We start from the raw sequence: 21,135 nt of genomic DNA on the forward strand, positions 1-21,135 counted from the left end.
CCCGTACGAGGGATATCGGAAGTACATTTTTTTTTTCAGTGGCAGGGGACGTGAGTCATGGGAAATGACTATGGTCTTTAGAGGATAAGCTATAAATTTGAAGTCTTTCCCCCTGAAAATACCTCAAATAATGATTGTGAACTAATGGCTTTATAATGTCAAATGAAAGAATGTAAACAGAGGAACCAGCCACATGGAGCCAGATAATGAGATGCTGATCTAAAGCACATTAATACGCCAGCCCATGTTTGCAGCTTGATTCACTCCAGCCCAAATGTTTATACAGACATTTTCACACTTGAAAATTTAAAATGTATTTTAACCCCATTTTTAACATCATGCTAGGTTATTTTAGTCCATGTTAGCATTTTACACACTTAAAAGAATAGTTAATACAAAAATGTATATTTAGTCATAATTTACTCACCCCTCATGTCATTCCACACCTGTATGACTTACTTTCTTCTGTGGATCGCAAAAGAAGATATTTCGAAGAATATTTAAAAAAAATGTTGTCCATAAAATGAATGTCAGTGGCGTCCTAAATAACATTAGACCACGGTGACTTCCACTGTATGAACAAAACAAAAAAAACTAATTTTGAGAAATATCTTCTTTTATGATCCACAGAAGTGAGTCATACAGGTTTGTAACCGGGTTTAGGTTAGCATTTCCCATAGTAGCTACATTTACATGCCCCAAATAATCCAGCTTGACTGATATTTCAATCGGATTAAAAGGGGTGGTGTAGACCTGAAATAATCCAATCAACAGTAAAAAAATTAAGTACGCAAATGTAGGTATCCGACTATTTTCTCAATTGGATTTAAAGTTACATTGTGCAAATGCGCAGTGCCATCACATTTTATGTCTTACAAGCATGTGTATGTTAATTTACATCTTGCAAATTTGTCTTATGAATTGAATATTTACAAACTATTTTATAATAAAAAAAAAACATCTTCTGATAAATATGTCATTAAGGCAAAAATTCACAGTAGCTCCGGTGACAGTACCTCAGTGCTTTTCTTCTTGGCACTGTGCATGCTCTGAAGTTGTGTTCGGAATGGAAGTAATACACATTTAAACGAATATGTGAATTGAATTGGAACGTTTAGTTCATATAAACAGATCTTTCAGAATCCAACACTAGATTGGATTCATTGAGGAAAATCAGTGCATGTAAACATACCTAATGTTCATCCAATTAGCTCTAGGCTTTGCAGTGCCTTGTACCCCAGGGTTAAAAATGGTGCTAACCTTCTTTTAACATTACAAGTGTGAAATGTTGCTTAAGCCTGGGTTAAAAGTGGACGTAATCTGCACGTTAAGACAGTGTTAGGAAAAGCGTGAAAAGCCCATTAGTGTCATGAAGAGCTGACACACGTGGCAATTACCAAATTGCTTTTAAAAGCAATTTTGCTAACATTTTGACATTAGCCGTTGTGAACTAATCCAGCCTACCAAATAGCAATGTTAAGTTAATAGGCCCACTGGGGTTATAGTTGCATGAAGTTACGTCCTGCAGGACATTTCTCTCTGGGATAATGCTCTTATCCGCTTGTTTGTTTTGCCTTGTTTTTGCCTACTCTGTTTCTCACGCTGAGGCTAAATCTTAAACTTTGACCTCTCTCCTTTTACCAGCAAAGATATCAGAAAACAGATCCTCAAGTCTCAGATAGTCAGTGCTCACACTGTTTTCAACATGATAGAAAATGCACCTTGCCAATGTAAGTTAGCAATTAGCTGCACTGATGTGTCATTTGTAATGAGGAACTCTTTGTCAACAGTAATTTCCCATATAATTGCAAGTTTTCTATGGTAAATTAACTTTTTAGATCACTTAAGACAACCATATGAACTTTCTGATGAAGCCGGTTGACCAAAGAAGTTAGTTAAGACATTATAGCAGCATTATAACATCCAGAACGAAACATATGCAGATGAACAGCAACACAGAGAGCTGTTGCTTTTGTTTGTCTTTACATGTCAAAGTTTGCATCTCAGAGGAAATGGAAATGTTGCTCTTCTCAGAGGATTCAAATGCTGTGAAGTCATTTCTTGTCATGAAAACTTGCTGCAGTCATCTGTGTGAAGCTCTCCTGACTGACAGCAGCAGCTGTAACTCCTGAACTGCAAGGCTAAAAGAGAAATATGAAATGAAATCTTCTGAGCAACACTGACCAACTTAAAAGCACAGTATGACCTGGATCACTTTTGCTTACATCTGCTTAAATGGGTGTAAACATAAGAAGCACTGGAAAATGGCCAACTATGTAAACCACAGGCCTGAAAAAACACAGGAAATGATCACCTTTGGCACTAAGGGAGATTATAGAGTAAATGAAAAGAGTGGTATTATATTCTTCAGCTACTTTAACAATTTGCTTTTCACTAAAAGTCGAAAGTTCACACCACACTAATTAATGTGCTCTTCTGCATTTCCGAACCATGACTTTCTCACACAGTAGAGAGAAAATATGGTGACACCCAAAGGCAAAACACTAATTGAAAAGGCCAAATCACTGACCACACCCACAGACATACTGGATTTCACTGACTGAGGCCACTCAGCCTCAAATCAGTCAACCACAAATATGCACCCGCCTTCCCCATCCATTCCACCCAATCTCAGCTCTACTCTTTTTGTTCTCGTGGTTCAAGCAAGCGTTGTGGACAGTTATTGGACTTTCCCATTTATAGTTGATACGGGTGTAGATGTAGAGAAATGAGCTTGGGAAGGAGACACGTGGGATTGGAAGGGACACAAAGGGACACTGATGACTTAGCAAAGTTTTGGTGATTCAGTTCTCTGCAGGGCAAAAGGCAAATCCTTCTGCAAAAGCTAAGATATTCAGTTACATAAAAGATAAGTCATACTAACAACAAGTCGAGACTCAAGACTTAAGCATACAATAGATGACATACCGTAAGCGTAGCCAGCTATCTAGCGAGCATTCCAAACCAGTATTATCCATACAGACCATTTATAATATCTCTGTTTTGTTATTATAAATACATTTTATAAAAATATAAATAGTATTAATACACTATTATATCCTCTTCGCCGAATATTTTTTGTCCACTGCAGTGGAAAAATAGACACCGTTTTGTTATTTAAAATATATAAACATATTTTAATGATTTTATTTCATTGTGTAATTCTTAATATATATCAACATCACTACCATTAGAATGTTTAAGGTCAGTCGTGTTTAAAGCGTTTATTCAGCAAAGACACAAATAATTTAAAAGGGACAGTAAAGACTTTGAAAATGTTAAAAAAGGATTTTTGATCAAAAAGCAGTAATATTGTGTAGCATTATCACAATTAAAACAACTATTACTGTTTTTTTTTAATCAAAAATTCTGCCTTGGTGAGCATAAGAGAGTTTTCAAAACATTAAAAAATTCCCTCAATTTTGGAACAGTACATATAAAATTTAAATAGCAATGTGATCCAATATGCATGTAGTAACTATAGTATACGCCCTCAAAATAATCCTAATTTTCTTCATGTGCAACAGGAAAACAAGCTCTAAAAATCATCAGATCATCAGGTAAAGCTATGGGCAGGGTTCAGTTGACCTGCGCTAACCCTATCATCCAGTTCAGAACGCTACCTAAATACTGATGAAACATTGCCAGCGGAAGCTCCATTACTTGCAAAGATTTGAAGGAAAATAACAGCTTCAACAGGCCAGTTGTACTCCAGACACACAGTTTTCACCCTGTTAGCACTGCGTAGGCCAAAATGGAATCCTATTTAAGCTGCACAGCAATACACAAGTCTCATTATTAGCACACAATGGGCCATTTGAGATGGTGTTGTGTATGTGTGTGAGGGCCGTCTAAAATGCGCAGTGTGTGACTATGGCTCTCCAGCCAGCTGTTCCCACACAAAGGCGAGAAGCCTTCCAGCACAGCTGGTTTTCGACAACTGAAAAAGGGTGCGTCTAAATGTGTGTTTGGGAAAAAGAGGTGTCTGTGTGTGTTGGAGAGAGTTGCACAGGCTGAGACAGAAAAAAGAAGGGGTGTGAGTATACATGTACATGCTTGAGCGGTGAACTTTGACAATACACAGCCCACATCTGTGATGGAAAATAAAATGTTTAAATTGTGTAGGTGTGTGTGCTATCTGGGAATAAGCACCAGCAACGACATCTGCGTGTATTTTGAGCCTATAGTATAACCTCACTTAACCTGCTTATGCAAAGCCGAAGAACCACAACTTGACTTATAGAATTAACCATAATCAGTAATGTTTTAAACATATTCTGATGAGTCAAAAGTCTGTTTGTAATTGTCTAAATGAAATGAACGGCTTTATGTAATCAGAGAATTATTAAAATGAATTTGTTATTTATGAACTGAATGGAGTTAAATCAACATTCATCTTGACATTCAATACGCAATATGAAGAAATTGCAAGCAATAGACAGATAATCCATAATCACAGACTTTATTCTAATAGGGTTCTCACTTATTTTGACCAATGCATTCCCATGACTTTTCCATCCCTTTTTCAGTTATTTGTGGTAACTGGATACTGATGTTCAAAAATCATTTTGATTCAGACTGATTCACTAAAAATTATTCTAATCATTTTGTAAACGGATTCATAGAAAAAAAAAAAAAATTCACATTGAACATCATCATACATTGACCAAGTTTTACTCTACAAAGAGTAACATTTTAGATCTCAGCATAACTAGAAAAATATATATTCACAAAAGACATTTCCCCAATAATTAAAACTGTATTCATTTCTAAGTCTTTTCCAGGCCTTGAAATAACTATTTTGAAACTCCCTAATATTTCTAGAATATCCATGGCCGTAATAATTATAATGCATTAATTATTAATTGTAGATAAAACATACAACTTAAAAAAGAAGTTAAACCATTAGCCATGGAACCACACTCTGGTTTGACCACTGACATGAATCAAATGGATTTGCTCAGTATTCACTCTGTATATTGTAAAGACACAGGCAAACCATCCCCAGGAACACAGATTCACTCCAGGGTTCCTCCATTTGCGACAGCCACTGATCCTCTCTCCACACCCAAACACAGCATGTTCACCTCAGGCCTGACACTCGCTGCCCTTCTTCAGCCAGGTAACGTCCCGGCTCTAGAGATCCCTGCTAAACCCCTTACAGGCTCAGTTTCTGGGCTAGTGGAGGTAAGAGGTGTGTGGGGGGTCTGCACGCTTCAGTGACACACTTAGGGCTGATCTATATTCCCTTATGGCTGTTAATCTCAGACTTTGATGCTGTTGAAGGCCGAGTGTGGGACTGGTCTCTAATCAGCTCAAGCCAGCTAATTGGCAGTTAAGCACCTCTGGCTGCTCTAAGTATAGAGCTGTGATAAAAAGTGGAAGCAGTGACCTTGGAGGACCAGTGTTCTATCAGGTTTACACCAGATAAACACTAATGTAGATACATTGAGCTACAGTATACACACTGTATTTAAACTGAATTTTATTACAATATTCCACATTTCTGCATTACTTTAGGGTTCAACACAAAGGAGGGCATGCTGGACCAGGTAAGAGTGCTGACCAATCAGTTTTGCACCAACTTTTCCTATAAACATCCAATATGTAAAAAAATAAATAAAAGTCTGACTTGATAAAATGTGCATTTATATAGCAAATATAAAAATACATTGCCAAAATTAAAACCATATTGTATTGTCTGTTGTAGTGCCTCGACTGGCAGGAGAAAAAAATAATGTCACCTTTCACTGACCCTTAAAGGGACATTGTGTAGGAATTTTTCCCATCTAGCGGTGAAATTGTATTTTGCATTCAAACGAATTGTGCTCTCCAGCGCCTCGCTTTTTCAAATGCGTGTTGCATCTACGGTAGCGGTTATGTACCAAAAAGCTATGACAGGATGTATTCTAATAGCACTTCGTCAAGTTTTCCTTCGGATGAACAGGTTTGTTATTTCAAACAAACTGCAACTTGACACAACGAACAAACAAATGTTACAGTATGAATTACTAACTGACTTGCCGGGGCAGTGACAACAAGCGCCTCTCACTGCTCTGCTCTATTAGTTGGAACTAGTGTTGTCTGTGTATTTGATGTCATTGGGGGGTATTTGTGATGTATATGTGTGGTATATGTGTGGCATGAGTTGTTGTGCCAGTGTATTGTTGTCAATTAAGTGGTATATGTGGGCATACCAAGACACATTCCTATCAACTGTATTGTTGAAATGGCTTAATAAATCTTTGACTTGAACAAAAACGTGTTTTGGAAACGCGTTAGCCTAGTACTTTTTGACCCTCTCTGCTACTATAGTTTTTTAAGATGGCGGAACTACATGGAAGCCTTCGTGGACCTACCCGTCACATGTATATAAAGATAATAAATTCTTCGTTTACGAGGATAAGTCAGATAATTGGCAGAGGTATTTGTACACCATTGAGGACATATTTATGAATAAAATATTGATTTTAGATAATAAAATACCTAAAAAACTAGACATTGTCCCTTTAAGGGGTGGTCACACTACAAGTTTCATTCCATTGACTTCCATTCACATTTCGCTGCGTTCCGAAGTTCAAGTTTGGTGAACTCTGACCTGCGAATTCGCATCACATGAAGACGTGTGACCAGTAGAAGATCGATAAATCCTTTTGGCTGAATTAAAAGAATGATATTTTTGCAGTGTATTGCTATTTGTTAAATTAATGTAAATAAAAAAGACACAGTAGAGCGTGACGACCGTTGCAGTGTCTAAAGAAATTTTGCATGCTCAAAGTCTGTGTGACCCTGGCTTTAGACGTAAACAGTCTATTTGGCTACGGCACCTTTAAGACTTCTTTATTTAACCCACATCTGTTATGGCTGTAAAGTTTGCACAGTTTATGAACTGAAAACTAAATAGGTGTTGATACTGTTGATAGGTGCTCATGGTTCAGAAATCAATACCATGATTATTTCTGAACTATACATTTTCCATAAATGTGGACTGTTTGAACTAGAAAGAGTTATTTGTGTTGTGAATGACTTTACGTGTACATACATTGAACTCAAAAATCTTGCTTTGTTCTTGTTCCATGACATGTCCCCTTTAAATGTCAGCTCTTGCCGTGAATGGACTGCATTGAAATGCAACAGAGCTCAGCTTTTATTCTCCTCCACACTGTTTTGACTTTGATGAATGCCTGAGATGCATGACTGCAGATGTATGATTCTGTATGACTTGACCTCACTTTCCATTACATTAACTATGAATGTTGCAGCTTTTGGTAGATAAAGGTACATTATTAGATCATAGTCTTTACACCATAGATGTAGAGGCAATCCAGATCAACAATAACTGACAAACAGATTAACTAAAGGCGGTGCACTAAGATGATTTAATTTACTGACCCCACCAAGAGGTCACATTTGGCTGGTTAGCATGACCCTGTTTACGCCTGCTTTAAGACTGCACACTCATGGGTATTTTTCTCCATTGAGGCTAAGGGACAGTCATATGAAATTTATAGCTCAGCTGATTGTCTCAAAAATAAAATTTGCCCAGAACTGAACACCCATAGGCAAAGGACAGCAGATTTCAAATCGCATAGTTCCAGATTAGTGCTGCGCCAGCTGAGCAGCTGCTTTTGATAAGAATGGAAATGCAAATGGATACATTTTTCCAGGTATTACAGACATCCTTGGACCTCCAAAATGACCAACAAACTTAAAAACTTATGGCTCCACAAATCAACAGTGCCAGGAGTTTATTACTGTAATCATCTTAAATCTCTCTCTCTCTCTCTCTCTCTCTCTCTCTCTCTCTCTCTCTCTCTCTCTCTCTCTCTCTCTCTCTCTCTCACCTCATTAAGATCAAGTGTGAGAGTGAGAGTGTGTGCACATAGAAAGCTTGAACAGCAGAAAGACCCCCTGCAGAATCAACATCTGTCTGCTTTGTACACACACAGTTGTTGCTCATTGCGGCAACTCATTCACCAAGATAATTTACAGAAACATTTTTTTTTGTTGTTGCAATTTTGAATTTGATGCTAAAAGCAAGTGTTGTAACAAAGCAGTGAATCCCTTTATAATGGTTTTCCCAATACACTATTACTATTGACTCATTAATTAATGCACAAATGCAGCTGTGTGACTGAGCCCTTCATTAGCATGTCTATTACAGTGCAGGTCTACAGGCGGGATTAACTGCGCTGGCCCTGCTGAGCACACACACTCAGCTGCCATGAGCACACCTGACCAGAGAAAGATGGATGACTTTTCAAATGGATACAGGGTTCACACTCCTGCTAATGGTGGCTAAACATGTTTGTAAATTTGGGGTCAAAAATATTTGTATTTTTTTAAATGAAGTCTCTTAAACTCCCCCTATGGTGAAAATCAAGCCTTTAAATGTTGTTTATATGTCTGTGTGGTGTTTTTAATATGTTTTAAGACAAACCATTTACAAATGCAAGTCAAAAAAATCAGTCTCAAAAAAGCGGTTTGAAATGACTGGTGTTTCTGATGTCACGAAATACCTTGTAACCTCAACGAGTGGATCTCTGAGCTGGTGTGAGTGAGTGGAGGCGGGTCTAATTTTCATATTCATACAACTGCAAAAACTAAATGAGGTAAGGGTGTAGAGTTACATTCAAGCTATTTTAAGGCTCTTTTTTCAAGGATAATACGTTTAAATATATATAAGGGGACTATAAGGCCATGACACACGGCCAAAAATGTGCGCTTATATACACCAACAGGACTACAGGCGACTGTCAACTAGCATGTGTGTTCTGCACTTGTGTGTAAAATAACTGTATATACTAGCAGATTGCAGATATACAGTTCTTGTTTACCATTTTGAATATCAATCATGCTGATCACTTTCTTCATTCAAGGCGGCTCATGTTGTTAAGAAAATATATGCGGTAAGATGACAAAATTAGAACAGCCCTCTGTCTGTGCTGTCTTTTCTTTATCTTTCATTTTCGCTTTTATTCACTAATCCTTCAGAAATCCTTCTAATATGCTGATTTGTTGTAGACAAATTTGTAGACAAGAGTATTAAGTATTATTTATAAGTATTATCATTTTTTTGTAGAGTATTCATTTATTTTAAAAGTAAAATAATCTTACTGCGCCCAAACTTCTGAACGGTAAAAACCAACGACCAGCTCATTCATAAGAACTTTTATGAATGTTATGAACATCAAACTTAAGCAGGGGTCATTCAAAATCCATCTGATGTCATTCCACTAACACTCATTCATTTCAATCCTCAATGACATGCACTAAATCCTCTACATAAAGCATTGTCCTGTCATTCACATACTGCATGATTATGGGAGGCCCAGCTCAAACTGACCTGGGCAGGAAAGGTGGACCATGATTTGTTGTTTCCTCCTCTAATCTTTAGTTTTACTTGGAACATGATTGCAAAGAGGAGCGTATGCATAAGCAATACTCAGGGAGTGAGCGAACGAGAGAGGCCATTAGTCAACCAGCTCAGAGCTGAATGAAAATTCAAGCAAAGCATCATTTTATCATTCTGAGGGCTAGTGTGCAGGAAAAAAATTAAAAACCTGTTTCAGTATTACTCGCTTGATCCCTCCCTCCCATCTGTTGCCTTTCCCTTGTCTTCTCCGTCTGTTTATGTTCTAGAAGTATGGACGAGCAGTCACTGTAAACTACACTAATACAAGTAATCAATAAAGAGTCTGTGTGCAGCATGTGTGCTGTTTGCAGGAATGTTGTTCTAGTGCATTTCTAATACTCCTTGCATGAAGAAATAAGACATTCAATGTACAATCCAGATACCTTTGAGGGTGCACTTTATTACGCAAGCCAATATGGCATCCGTCTCAGACACCTAATGGTGCGGCTGCAGAATCATGCAAAACAAACTTTTTCTTATCAATGACACTCTCAGCCCGGATTACATTATTCAGTGATCGAAAATGTACAATAACACTTTCCAGTTATGTGAAAACACAGGACAAAAGAGGAAATAATAAAACTGGGACAAAACAAAGAAAGATAGAAGCAAAACAAAATTTGTAAAATATTTTGTAAAATTTGTGTAAATGTATCAAGTTGGAAAAAAAACAGGGAAAGTGTAACTTGACAGGGGAAATGAGGGAAGTAGAAGAAGAGATATTTTAAGACATATAGGGCATCTGCACCAGGTTTGTCTGTTAAGATGTGCTCTAGTAACACACATATAGTTTTGGTAGGTCAAACACCTCCAGGCATACACAGAAAGCAGCATGAAAAAATGTGTGGTCTGTGTGTTCTCCTTCTCCAAATAAAAGTTTGAGAAACACTGACTAACAATGAAGTGCACCTGCCGATAATGCTTATTTGCTTGCCCTGTCTGCATTGTTTTAACACCCGATTCACAAACGGAGTTATGCAAATCAGACAGAGGCACAAAATCGCCCTCTCATTGCTAGATTGTGGGCAATCGTGATCTTGCATATATTGCTGGGACTGCATCTTATCAGATTAATGTTTTTATGTGTTGGTCAAGTGCTGGTCAATTATCTTCTGATTATCATCTGATCATTGACTTCTGCCATTATCATGTGAATAGAAAATGTACCCAAAACCATCTTTTAAATAAAATTAGCAGAGCATTAACAAATAACATTATTTATTGTGAATAAGGCAGTTGCAAAAATTCTTAGTTCTTAAAGTATTGCTAAGTGGTTGCTCATTGTCCCAGATCAAAACAGGCTAACCCCAAATATCTTTGATATTCTGGTCTATAGATATAGCTCAGATTTTCTTGCAAGGAACATTTATGAGGTGAGTTTAGGCCACCAGTTTTACTGGCTGGAAAATGAAAATAGTTCAATTACTTAGAAAATAACAGCACACTTCTAATAAACAATTAAAAAAGGCAGTGCAAACGAAGCACAAGCTGTAATTTATCCAAAAAACAACTGCTGTTAGTATAGAGGAGCGTACATATAGCAGCAGTAAATCAATTTCATCTACTGAAACTTAATTTTTCTGTTAAAAAAATTAAAACAAGCAGCATTGTCATCATTACAACAGAAGTGCCAGAGGAAATATCTTAGCGTATATATTGTTGAAAACTACCTTGGACAGTGGGGAGCCTTAGGAGTCAAAAAGGTTAAGAACCACTGGCTTAAGCGTTTTGTTTCCTCAGTGTACAAATTATCTATGCGTGTTCATACTTCATGTGCATAATCTTGGGTTTATTAGTGTCGTTGCTAATATAGCAAACGGCACTAATAAACCCAAGATAATGCAAATTTTAGCACTGGTCAGATTCAACAATGTTCTTTAGAAATGAACACTTATTCACACAATTGTTGTAAATCTCTAATAAGTAAGCTTAAAGGGATAGTTCACCCAAAAATGAAAATTATCCCATGATTTACTCACCCTCAAGCTAGGTGTATATGACATTCTTCTTTCAGACAAATACAATTGGAGTTATATAAAACAATGTTAATCCAAGCTTTATAATGGCAGTGAATGGGAGCCCAAAAAGGTGCATCCATCCATTATAAGAGTAATCCACACGGCTCGGGGGGGTTAATAAAGGCCTTCTGAAGTGTAGCGATGCGTTTGTGTAATAAAAATATCCATATTTATAACTTTATCAACTAAAATAACTAGCTTACGACAGACAGCCGTACGCATTGTTTTACGACGAAAGAGTAACCCTTGACCTGACGCATTGATGAATGCGGTGGCGCAGAGGATAGTGCAAAAAGTGCAAAAAGCACAAAAAAACGAAACCGAGAATTTTTAAAGAAAAATGTCGGACGAGATTTTTTAAAGAAAAATGTCGGAGGAGCTTGAGTTTGTTGCCCTGCCCTATTTGTTTAAACCACGAGAGGCATCAAAGCTTATGCTACTCCTGCATAGTCAAGTGTTACTCTTTTGGCATAAATCGACTTGCGTAGGCCATCTTGCCGGAAGCTAGATATTTTAGTCGATAAAGTTATAAATATGGATATTTTCATATACACAAACGCATCACTTCACTTCAGAAGGTCTTTATTAACCCCCCGGAGCCGTGTGGATTACTTTTATAATGGATGAATGCACTTTTTTGGGCTTCAAATTTTGGACTCCCATTTACTGCCATTATAAAGCTTGGATTAGCCAGGACATTTTTTTATATAACTCCAATTGTATTCGTATGAAAGAAGAATCCCATGTACACCTAGCATGGCTTGAAGGCGATCATGGTTTTTTTTTTTTTTTAATAAGTGTGTCTGTGCTCTAGTGGTCACTTACAGTCAAGCATGTAACCTGAAATACCAGCTCAGCGTTTTCGTGGCGAACTAAGTTTACCTGGATTTTCTCTTTGCAAAAACGGGTCGTTGAGCTATAAAGCAAAAGACCCCTGAGGAACATGCTTTATATAAACACATAAAATGGGCTGCTTGTGTGGGATTTTGGTGTTTTGAGTGTGGACCCCCATATGCACTAAGCAACCACCTCCAGATAAAGCAGAGCCACTGACACACACAAACAGCAGTGCACATTAATAACCTACGCACACAAACACACACGAAGCCCACACGCTGCCCTCTCTCCCACTAATGCTGCTTTTATACTCAAGTATGAAAACACAGCTTTGACACATGCATATTTAATAACTCATATATAATTATACTTCACAAACACTCTCTCCAGCACAATAAATCTCTGCCTTTTCTGAGAATGTGCCACCCTGACATATACACATACATAAAGAGCATTTATTACATACCTAGTGTTAGGGTTAAGCCTGCAAGTAAGATAAGCTAGTCTGATCATTTCTGTGAATCAGTTGAAACAGCCTTTGTCTATTATTTACGGTGGCCCAGTAGTGCACAACACAACGAAATTTAAAAAGCGAACATAAGTTCACAGTCACAACACAACAAAATTAAGCCACAACACAACGGAAATAAGTTCACAACACAATGGAAATAGCCTAAGCCACAACACAACGAAATAAATCCACAACACATTGAACACAAAGAAATAAAGCCGCCCGTAACACAACAAAATAAAGCCGCAACACAACGGAGATGCTCCCGACCACTAGAGGGCTCTCGGTAAAGTTAGTTTTCCATGTCTGTTCTATACAGTCAGCAGTCTAAAAAATATATCAACACCACAATTAGTTTTACCAGTATCTAACTAACCTTTGAAATGTCATAATTAATTCAAAATAACCTACGTGCATTATAGCTGCATAGTTATACTCTAGTATGCTTTGACGCGCTACCACAGCGCATTCCCAATGTGGAATCCCTAAGGGAACGACTGCTAATTCCACCAAGTGGTTAAAACGTATAATTTGTATTAATTAAAATGACTTAACATTAAAAAACAGACATGTTCAAAATCCAAAGCTTGATTGTATTGGTAAGATTGACTTACTACAGGTTTTTCGATACCTCCCTTCATGTATTTACAGTAAACAATTATTTTTAGGAAACAACATTTCTGTAATATAAAAAAGTTTTTTTCTTTTATCATGTTTCAAAGGTTGTAGTTCCTAATAACCTGACTTACTAGGGGTGAAATTGTGCCAATAGCTCCCTGTATGCACAGTACACAATTCGTTTTTTTATAAAAACATTACTGTAATGCAACTAAACCTTTTTTTTTTTTCATGTTTCAAAGCTTGTGGTAGGTTCCTAGTGACCAGACTGACTTATTACAGGTGAAATAGTTCCAATACCTTCCTGTAATTCTGCAATTCACCAAATGGTTTTTATTTTTTATCAATAAAATATATAATGATTTATACGTTTTAACCACTTGGTGGAAATGCCACAGACGTTCCCTTAGGGATCATGCGCCATGGAAGCGGGTCAAAGCATTCTCAAATATAAATACACAGCTGTAATAGGTGATTTTGAAGTAACATTTTGTGTCGATATACAATGGTTACGTACTGTTAAAACCAATCGTGGTATTGATATCTTAAGACTGCCGACCATATAGAACAATGGCAAGGAAAACTAAAGCCCCTTTCACACAGAGATTCCGGAAAATACAGGGATAAAGTGACCCGGGATTTGACCTGGGTTAGTTTGATTTTGGTTCATTCACACTGCTATTGATTTTCCGGAATCAGAGAGTGCATTCACACACAACCCGTAAAAATCCTGTAAAGACACGTGACATAGATGTGACATGTAATGTCTCAGCAGCGTCTATAGTTTGCTTATGAGTTGCGATTTCTCTCTGGAGAAACCACGCTTGTGCATTTTTTTCTCTGATTCGATCATAAACTAGTGCATACGTACCGTTTCACTAGCCTGCTTTCACTTCACTTCAGCATGCGTCATCATTACGACATGGCATTGGTTACGGCTTTTGTTCTGAGGACTGATCCCGGCAATGTTACTAGGTCCCCAACACGGCATCGATCCCAGGATCAATCCCGGGTCGTGTTTGCGTTCACACAGAAGGTGTTCCCGGCAATTTCCCGGGATCAACGCGCTGTGTGAAAGGGGCTTTCACACTGTATCGCGCTCTAGTGGTCGGAGAATTTCCGTTGTGTTGTGGCTTATTTGCGTTGTGTTGTGGCTCATTTCTGTTGTGTTGTGGATTCATTTCATTGTGTTATGACTTAATTTCATTGTGTTATGAACCCATGTTTGCTTTTTCAATTTCATTGTGTTGTGCACTACTGGGACACCGTAATTATTAGATTCAAAAATGTTCACAGATATTTTCATAAAATAAAAAGTTTTAGTAAATTGTTATATGCTGCTTGTAAATTAAAATAAAACCATGCCTTGTTTATTTTTGTCAACATTTTTACTCATCATATATTAAACATTTTGAATGAAACCAGCTACAATGGTAGAAAGGATCCTGTTTGTTTAAAAATAAACAAAATACAAAATCAAATAAAGTAAAACCCTAGGGTGATACGCAAAAATCACCAATAGCAGATCACTTTGCTTTTTTCTATGGCTTGATGATTCACTCTTTTTGTTAAGCTTTTGGTGTATATAGACCTTAAAACTGTAACAGCAACAAACTGATTCCACTGTGCACACGCAAACACATGAGCAAGCTCTCGTGAACACACACTTCCAGTGGCGTAGCGTCTGGGCATGCAGGGTATGCACGTGCAAATGGGCCCAGGCCGATAGGGGGTCCGCCCATGGGGAACTTTTAATTAAAACGAGTTAATTCATTTTTGAAGTGTAGCCAAAATAAATATATTTTTTGTATGCATGTCATGTGTAATAATTTCTTGTTTCTCCATAATGTATAATTTCTCCGTCATTTCTTCTGTGCATTTATTATGCGTTTATTATTTTTTTGCACCCCGCGGCTGCCGTAGAACCGTACCGTCATTTTATTTACGGCATCGCCGCGTCAAATTAAAAAAAGAAAACACAGTGTGAGAGAGGTTACTAGACGCTAGCTAATTGAACATTAAAGGATGGAAAAATACAAACATAAAAGTGGGGCCTTAAAGAGAAAAAAGAAGGTGGAGAAGTTAGTTGCGACACAAAAACTACCTAAAATAGACCGGTTTAGTTCTCTTTCTTACCATCCCTACTGTTGCTTCAGCGGAGCCATCATTTTCAAAACTGAAGCTAATAAACAGACTATCGGGACTGGCAATTATTTCAATCGAGAATGCACAAAGCCATGAATTAAACACCAATGACATCGTGCTCGTGGATGAATTTGCCGAAAGAAAGGCCCGGAGAATGCAACTAAATGAGTAAGTAGTTTTATGTTTTTTACATTTTGGGCCGCGGTGCCAAGATCAGTAGTTTATTATTGACATTGGCTGAGCCTTGGTTGGTTTTAGACTTGTTTTTGTTCCGTTCTGGTTGTGAAAAGTTGTTGGGTAGAGTGTTTTTTATGGTATTGTTTGGTATGGTATTTTCTTGATACACTACAGTGAACGTCTATAAATGAATCTGGATGTACTTCGGGGGCAGGATTAGGGGGGCCCGTACAAATTTTTTTTGCATATGGGCCCGGGACTGACTTGCTTGCCACTGCACGCTTCCATATGGGCAATGTGAGTCTGAGCGAAGCTGAGAATTCAGCAGTGCTCCAGTGTGATAAACAGGCCAGAATTTCAACCTCTCAGACTGGCAGCCACATAAAACACAGTACTCTTACTGCTTCACTCAGCCATACAAGCCAAGCTTCTAACGATGAAAAAAATCCTCTTGTCCATCTCTTCATCTCTGTTCCTGTCCATCTCTTGTCATTCTCTGGTCCGTACAGATAAACGGCACTGTCTAAACCATACAGTTCTGCTTAACAGTAAATGGCTCAAGTTGTGCTGAGCAACTCTCCCAAAACACAGAAAAATCTGAACATACTGATGGTCTAAGAGGCACTTATTTGAAATAAATGCTTAATCGATTAGAATTATGGCTGTTACATACCCAGCCATCTTCATTTTAATAATTTAATATGTGAAGATATATATTATCTCAAAATCAAAGGGAAACTAACCTGCAATCTACAGTCTGAAGTTGAGATTTCTCAAGCTGCAATTCTCATATGTTGTAGCTGCATCTCTGTAGACAATCGGGAAGAAGGAACAGCATCTCTCCAGCAAATATTGATTCTCTAAATGCAGTCAGACTAGACGGTAATGATTCAACTGCAGCAGCAGCATCTAGCGGGCCTAAACTGAATCATGTACATCATGACAGGCTGCCAAACATTCCCACATTGATCTTTATTGATTAAATTCCTGAGAGAAAACACGACGCTGAGAGTCACGACCAAAAGGATTCAAAATTATCCAAGAAATCTTCAAAGTGAAAAGAGCAAACAGTCTCTGCATCTAATCGTCTCTTCAAACCTGACCTTTCTGCATCAGACCGCCAGTGGTTTAACATGGTCCTAACACTGAACCCTCACAACACATTGACTCACTGAGAAAAAAAGTGGACACAAAACAGAAAGAAGATTCTGAATGTTTTGATAAGGGAGTGCTAATTAAGAATTTAAGTTATATGTGGTAGAGATCATGGTTCATTTTGAGACATATGCGAGATAAAAGTGGAACTATTTAACAGGACCGTAGATGTAAGACAATAAGCAATCCCACCACAACTGAAGTGAGTGCTGGAAGTCTGACTCATTTCCGGGAATTGGATCAGTGCGTTTCAAAGAACCGGTTTCAAAAAGAAATTCAGTGGTTCTTTTACATCATCACATATGCTCCCTGACATTCAGCGTAACATAAATGTTTCAGTCAAATCCTTATTAAATTCCAAATAAAAAAAATCACACATCAAACACGTCTGAAAGAGACTTGTCTTGGTGACTTGAGAACAGCTCAGACCAGTTCCAGAAAGAAATCTTGATTTGTGAAAGGATTGTCAGATCGATCTTCTGAATCAGTTCAACTAACTCAATGAAAATAGGTCTAAAAGAGCGATTTGTTTACACAGACATCAATATTCAGCAGTCCTGTTTACGTAAACAGACCTTATAAATGCCTGCACGTCAACTAGACTCAAGGTTAGAGGTTTAACAACTAATGCTCTCTCAGCCATGAGCTGTGTAAGAAGACTTAAAGTGTCTCAACCAGAACCAGTATATCCTAGCATGGTAGATTACAACACTAGCTCTCTGTTTCTATTCAAACCCTCTAAGAAGAGAAAGCAAGAGAAAATTTAGCAATGGGCCCACAAAGACCCATCCTGGTTTAGATTTTTTTCCTGAAAATAATCCCCTCCCATAGAGGTCTGTTACTGCAGTACAGTAGAAGCATTGTTTACACTATCCATGCTGTGCAATCATTAACAAAATTTACTAAGAATGTTATTCCAATTTTTTTATTGACATTATTCGGTTTTGGCAATGCGTGTTGCCGCATCTTGTCATTTTAACAAACTTACATCCCTTCTTTATGGCCGATATAAATATCTTAATTAAAAAAATAATTGGATTAAAAGTTTATCAACTTTTTAAAAACAAGAATAGGGCAAATTTCTCAAAAAAAATTATTATCATACCGAAATTAAATATAGTCTAATACAGGCTGAAAAGAGCAGGCCTCCTCCGCACATCATCTCATGTAGCAGCAGGTATTGAGTGCGCGCGGGAATTTGACCTTGCTGATGCACGCGCACCTGCACGCAATAGCGCAGCGCTACCTGGGCATTATTATGATAACACCCACAGATTCATAATCAAACTAGGGGTATATTTTCGACATAAGACGAATGATAAAACAAACCCTGACAGTACAAGCAAAATATTCCATCGTGATCAGAACGAGAAATCAAATCTGTAAGTGCATAGCGGGTAACGTCATCACTTACTCGCGGATTCTTCGTGTTATTCATGTTTGAAGACTCGCTCGTAGAAGCTCGAACTCCGAAATCACCGCGCGGTCTTACGCAATCCAGCTCATTCGCTGCAACTCTGAAGTGATCAAGTGATCAAATGTCCATGTCTCCGCAATAAACGTGGCTCTGTCACAACGATGGAGAGAATGCTTGCAAGGGACCGTCGGTGCTTGACACGGTCATCTGACCGAGCTCATCTCTCAGCTGTCATCACAAGCCGCGCTCTCTCTCTCTCTAGTCCAGAGGGGGTCAACAACACGAGCTGCGGTGAGCAGTGAGAGCCAACCAGTGAGGCTGGAGAGGGGGCGTCGGTGGTGCTGCTGACTTCTGTAGGTTTACAGTCGCGGTCCGGTGTAGGTTTATCGAAAAAATATCAGGTTTTCCAAGAAAGCATGCAAACAATGATACAAATACATCACGCGTGCCCTCGTACATCAAAACAAAAGCTGTCAGTACAGGCGCTGCAGGACCACAGTCATCTCTGTCTTGATGACCACAGTCATCTCTCTCCTGTCCGCTTTAAATCCACGTTGAATTACATCACCCCTCTAACAATAGCAGCGAGTGCTCGGAATAACGCTCCTCAGTGGAGCAGGTGCGGAATATGGTTCAGATCAGCACGTGGGTTAAAGCAATTAAATCTTTATAAAGCAGCGAAAGTCCAAAGAGACAAAGTTGCCAAAGAGCTTCATGATTAAAGATACATGTGCAGACTCATACTTTGATTAGACGACACATTACACATTTACTCAGGGGTTTTCAAACTTTTTGATGCAACCTAATTATAACCTTCCTATTGAATTATTATTAAAATGTAGGCTATTTACCTGGAAAGACAAAACACTCCAAAGAGAGCAAGCTAAGTGACAATTATTTGTTACAGTGAATTATACAAATAAAATGTATTAGCTGTTAGTGGATTCAGAAATCAACTAATCTTATGATTTCTGATTCCAAAAAGCTGAATCCAGTACTTTGTATTCTCTGGAATGCACCCCTCCATATATATATATATATATATATATATATATATATATATATATATATATAGGCCTACATTCATACATTTATATGTACATTGACCAGGCTAATTATTTATATGCAGGACTTCATGGGAAAATGCATTAAAGTCACCATGCATTCAAAATGGACAATTTTATGGAATATTGCACTATTTATTATGATGATGATTTATCCATGCACTTCCTTAATTTTTTTTAATTAATGATTTATCCATGCACATTATTAATTATTATTATTTTTGATTAGTTATTTTAATTTAATAGTTCTACAAATTACTACAAAAACAAGGGGATGAATTTGAATGACGGAGACAAAAAAAATGTCTGTCTATAATGCCATTTATTGCTCATTAGATGCTGAAAGCCTTCATTATCTGGTGGCTTTCTCAAAAGCAAACAACCCTTTAAGAATGATAATAATAATAATGATCACTGCCCAATGCTTGTGTAACATGGTAACCAAGTCAATGGCATTTTCATCAATCTTGTTTTGTTGCACACAGTCTGATTTAGTTGAACCACGTGCAGTCCTAGTGCCTGCTCGAGTTAGACTGAAGCCAGGCCTATGACAGACAGGCGCTTAGATTCATTAAGCCACTTCAGATGGCAGTTCTAGGGGGCACAGCAGGTGATATTCAACCAGGTGGAAAATAGGTGAGGAGTGAGCCAGCCAAATGAAGATGAATGCCAAGAGGCCCTGTGAGCTGCTGGTGGGTCTCTTTGTAGGTTACACTGTATGTGTAATTGAATAACACAATCAAAAGCACACAGTAAGAGTGGAGTGATATTGCATTATATAAAAAATACATTGTTATTGTTATATAATGCAAAAAGAGAGAAAAAAATACCATTCTGAATAAACGTAATAGATATGAGGCGATAGGCTGAATGGATTGAGTTAGCGGAAGAGCAAGTAGAAGTGAGAGAGGGAAACAGAGAAAGCAAAGGAAGTGAGGGACAGTAGGGAATTGTCCTCCAAAAATCGATGAACATGGTGAGAAACATGCAGAGATAAAAGAAAGCTTTAAAGAGGGAAAAGGATTTTTGCCCTGACACCATTTCACACACATCCTCAGGATGTTCTGTATTGTATGTGCCCACAGGCTGTAACATATACATCAACACCCATGTGGAAACACAAATTCAGCAGTTGAGGAATGGTTTCATAAGAATCATCGGGGCAGTAATAAGATACGTTCAACAACAGCTGCACTAACTGCGACGGACAGTATTATTGGTCACAAGTAGCAAGAGAATGTGTCAGGGCCACAGATTACCCATCATGGAGTAAAATTAGCCTTGTGCTAATACAAGAAAGACAAAAAGAGAAGGAGAGGGGGTGGGAAAGAGGCAGACAAACTAAGACAGGAAGCCAAGTGTTGTGAGAGGAATGTGAGTGCATTATGTATTTGTGAGCATAAAGTAAACATTCAGACGTCACTGCAAAAGGGCAGAGGGTCAGGTCAGTGAGTGGCCCGCTGGAATATAGAAAACAATAACAGATTTTAAAGGCAACAGTGATGAGATTTAGTGCAACACATTTAAAATCTGATTAAATTATTCAATCTGATGGTTCAAGTCACTTAAAGCTGTACACAATAAACAGATTTGAAATGATCTCACTTTGAATTAAGTCTGAGTGAGTGCATTAAGTTGGGTGTTTAGCCTTTATAACCTCCCCAAACTCTCCCTTATTGGCTTGTGATTTCCGATTCCGTCTTTACTTTCTCACTGGAAGAAATGTTTTTTTTCACAAGCAAACAAAATCTTGTTTCCTATCTGAGGCGTGTTGACCT

At 37.9% G+C, this 21,135-nt stretch overlaps 1 protein-coding gene across 5 annotated transcripts in view; it reads right to left on the reverse strand.

Moving 5' to 3' along the window:
- The window catches only part of rtkna (rhotekin a), an 81,810-nt gene that overhangs the window by 21,965 nt on the left and 38,710 nt on the right, over positions 1-21,135 (reverse strand). The window contains exon 1 of one of the 5 annotated variants that reach the window (XM_077231507.1): positions 18,291-18,799. The exons of the other annotated variants lie outside the window; for them this stretch is intronic. Coding sequence (XP_077087622.1) covers positions 18,291-18,314 — 24 coding nt within the window. The 5' untranslated portion in view covers positions 18,315-18,799. Of the gene's footprint in view, positions 1-18,290; positions 18,800-21,135 lie in introns of those variants that run through there. 5 annotated transcript variants of the gene reach the window in all.

Source organism: Siphateles boraxobius, unplaced genomic scaffold (genome assembly GCF_051911475.1).
Source record: "Siphateles boraxobius isolate OS27281-9 unplaced genomic scaffold, OSU_SipBor_1 16, whole genome shotgun sequence".
NCBI lineage: Eukaryota > Metazoa > Chordata > Actinopteri > Cypriniformes > Leuciscidae > Siphateles > Siphateles boraxobius.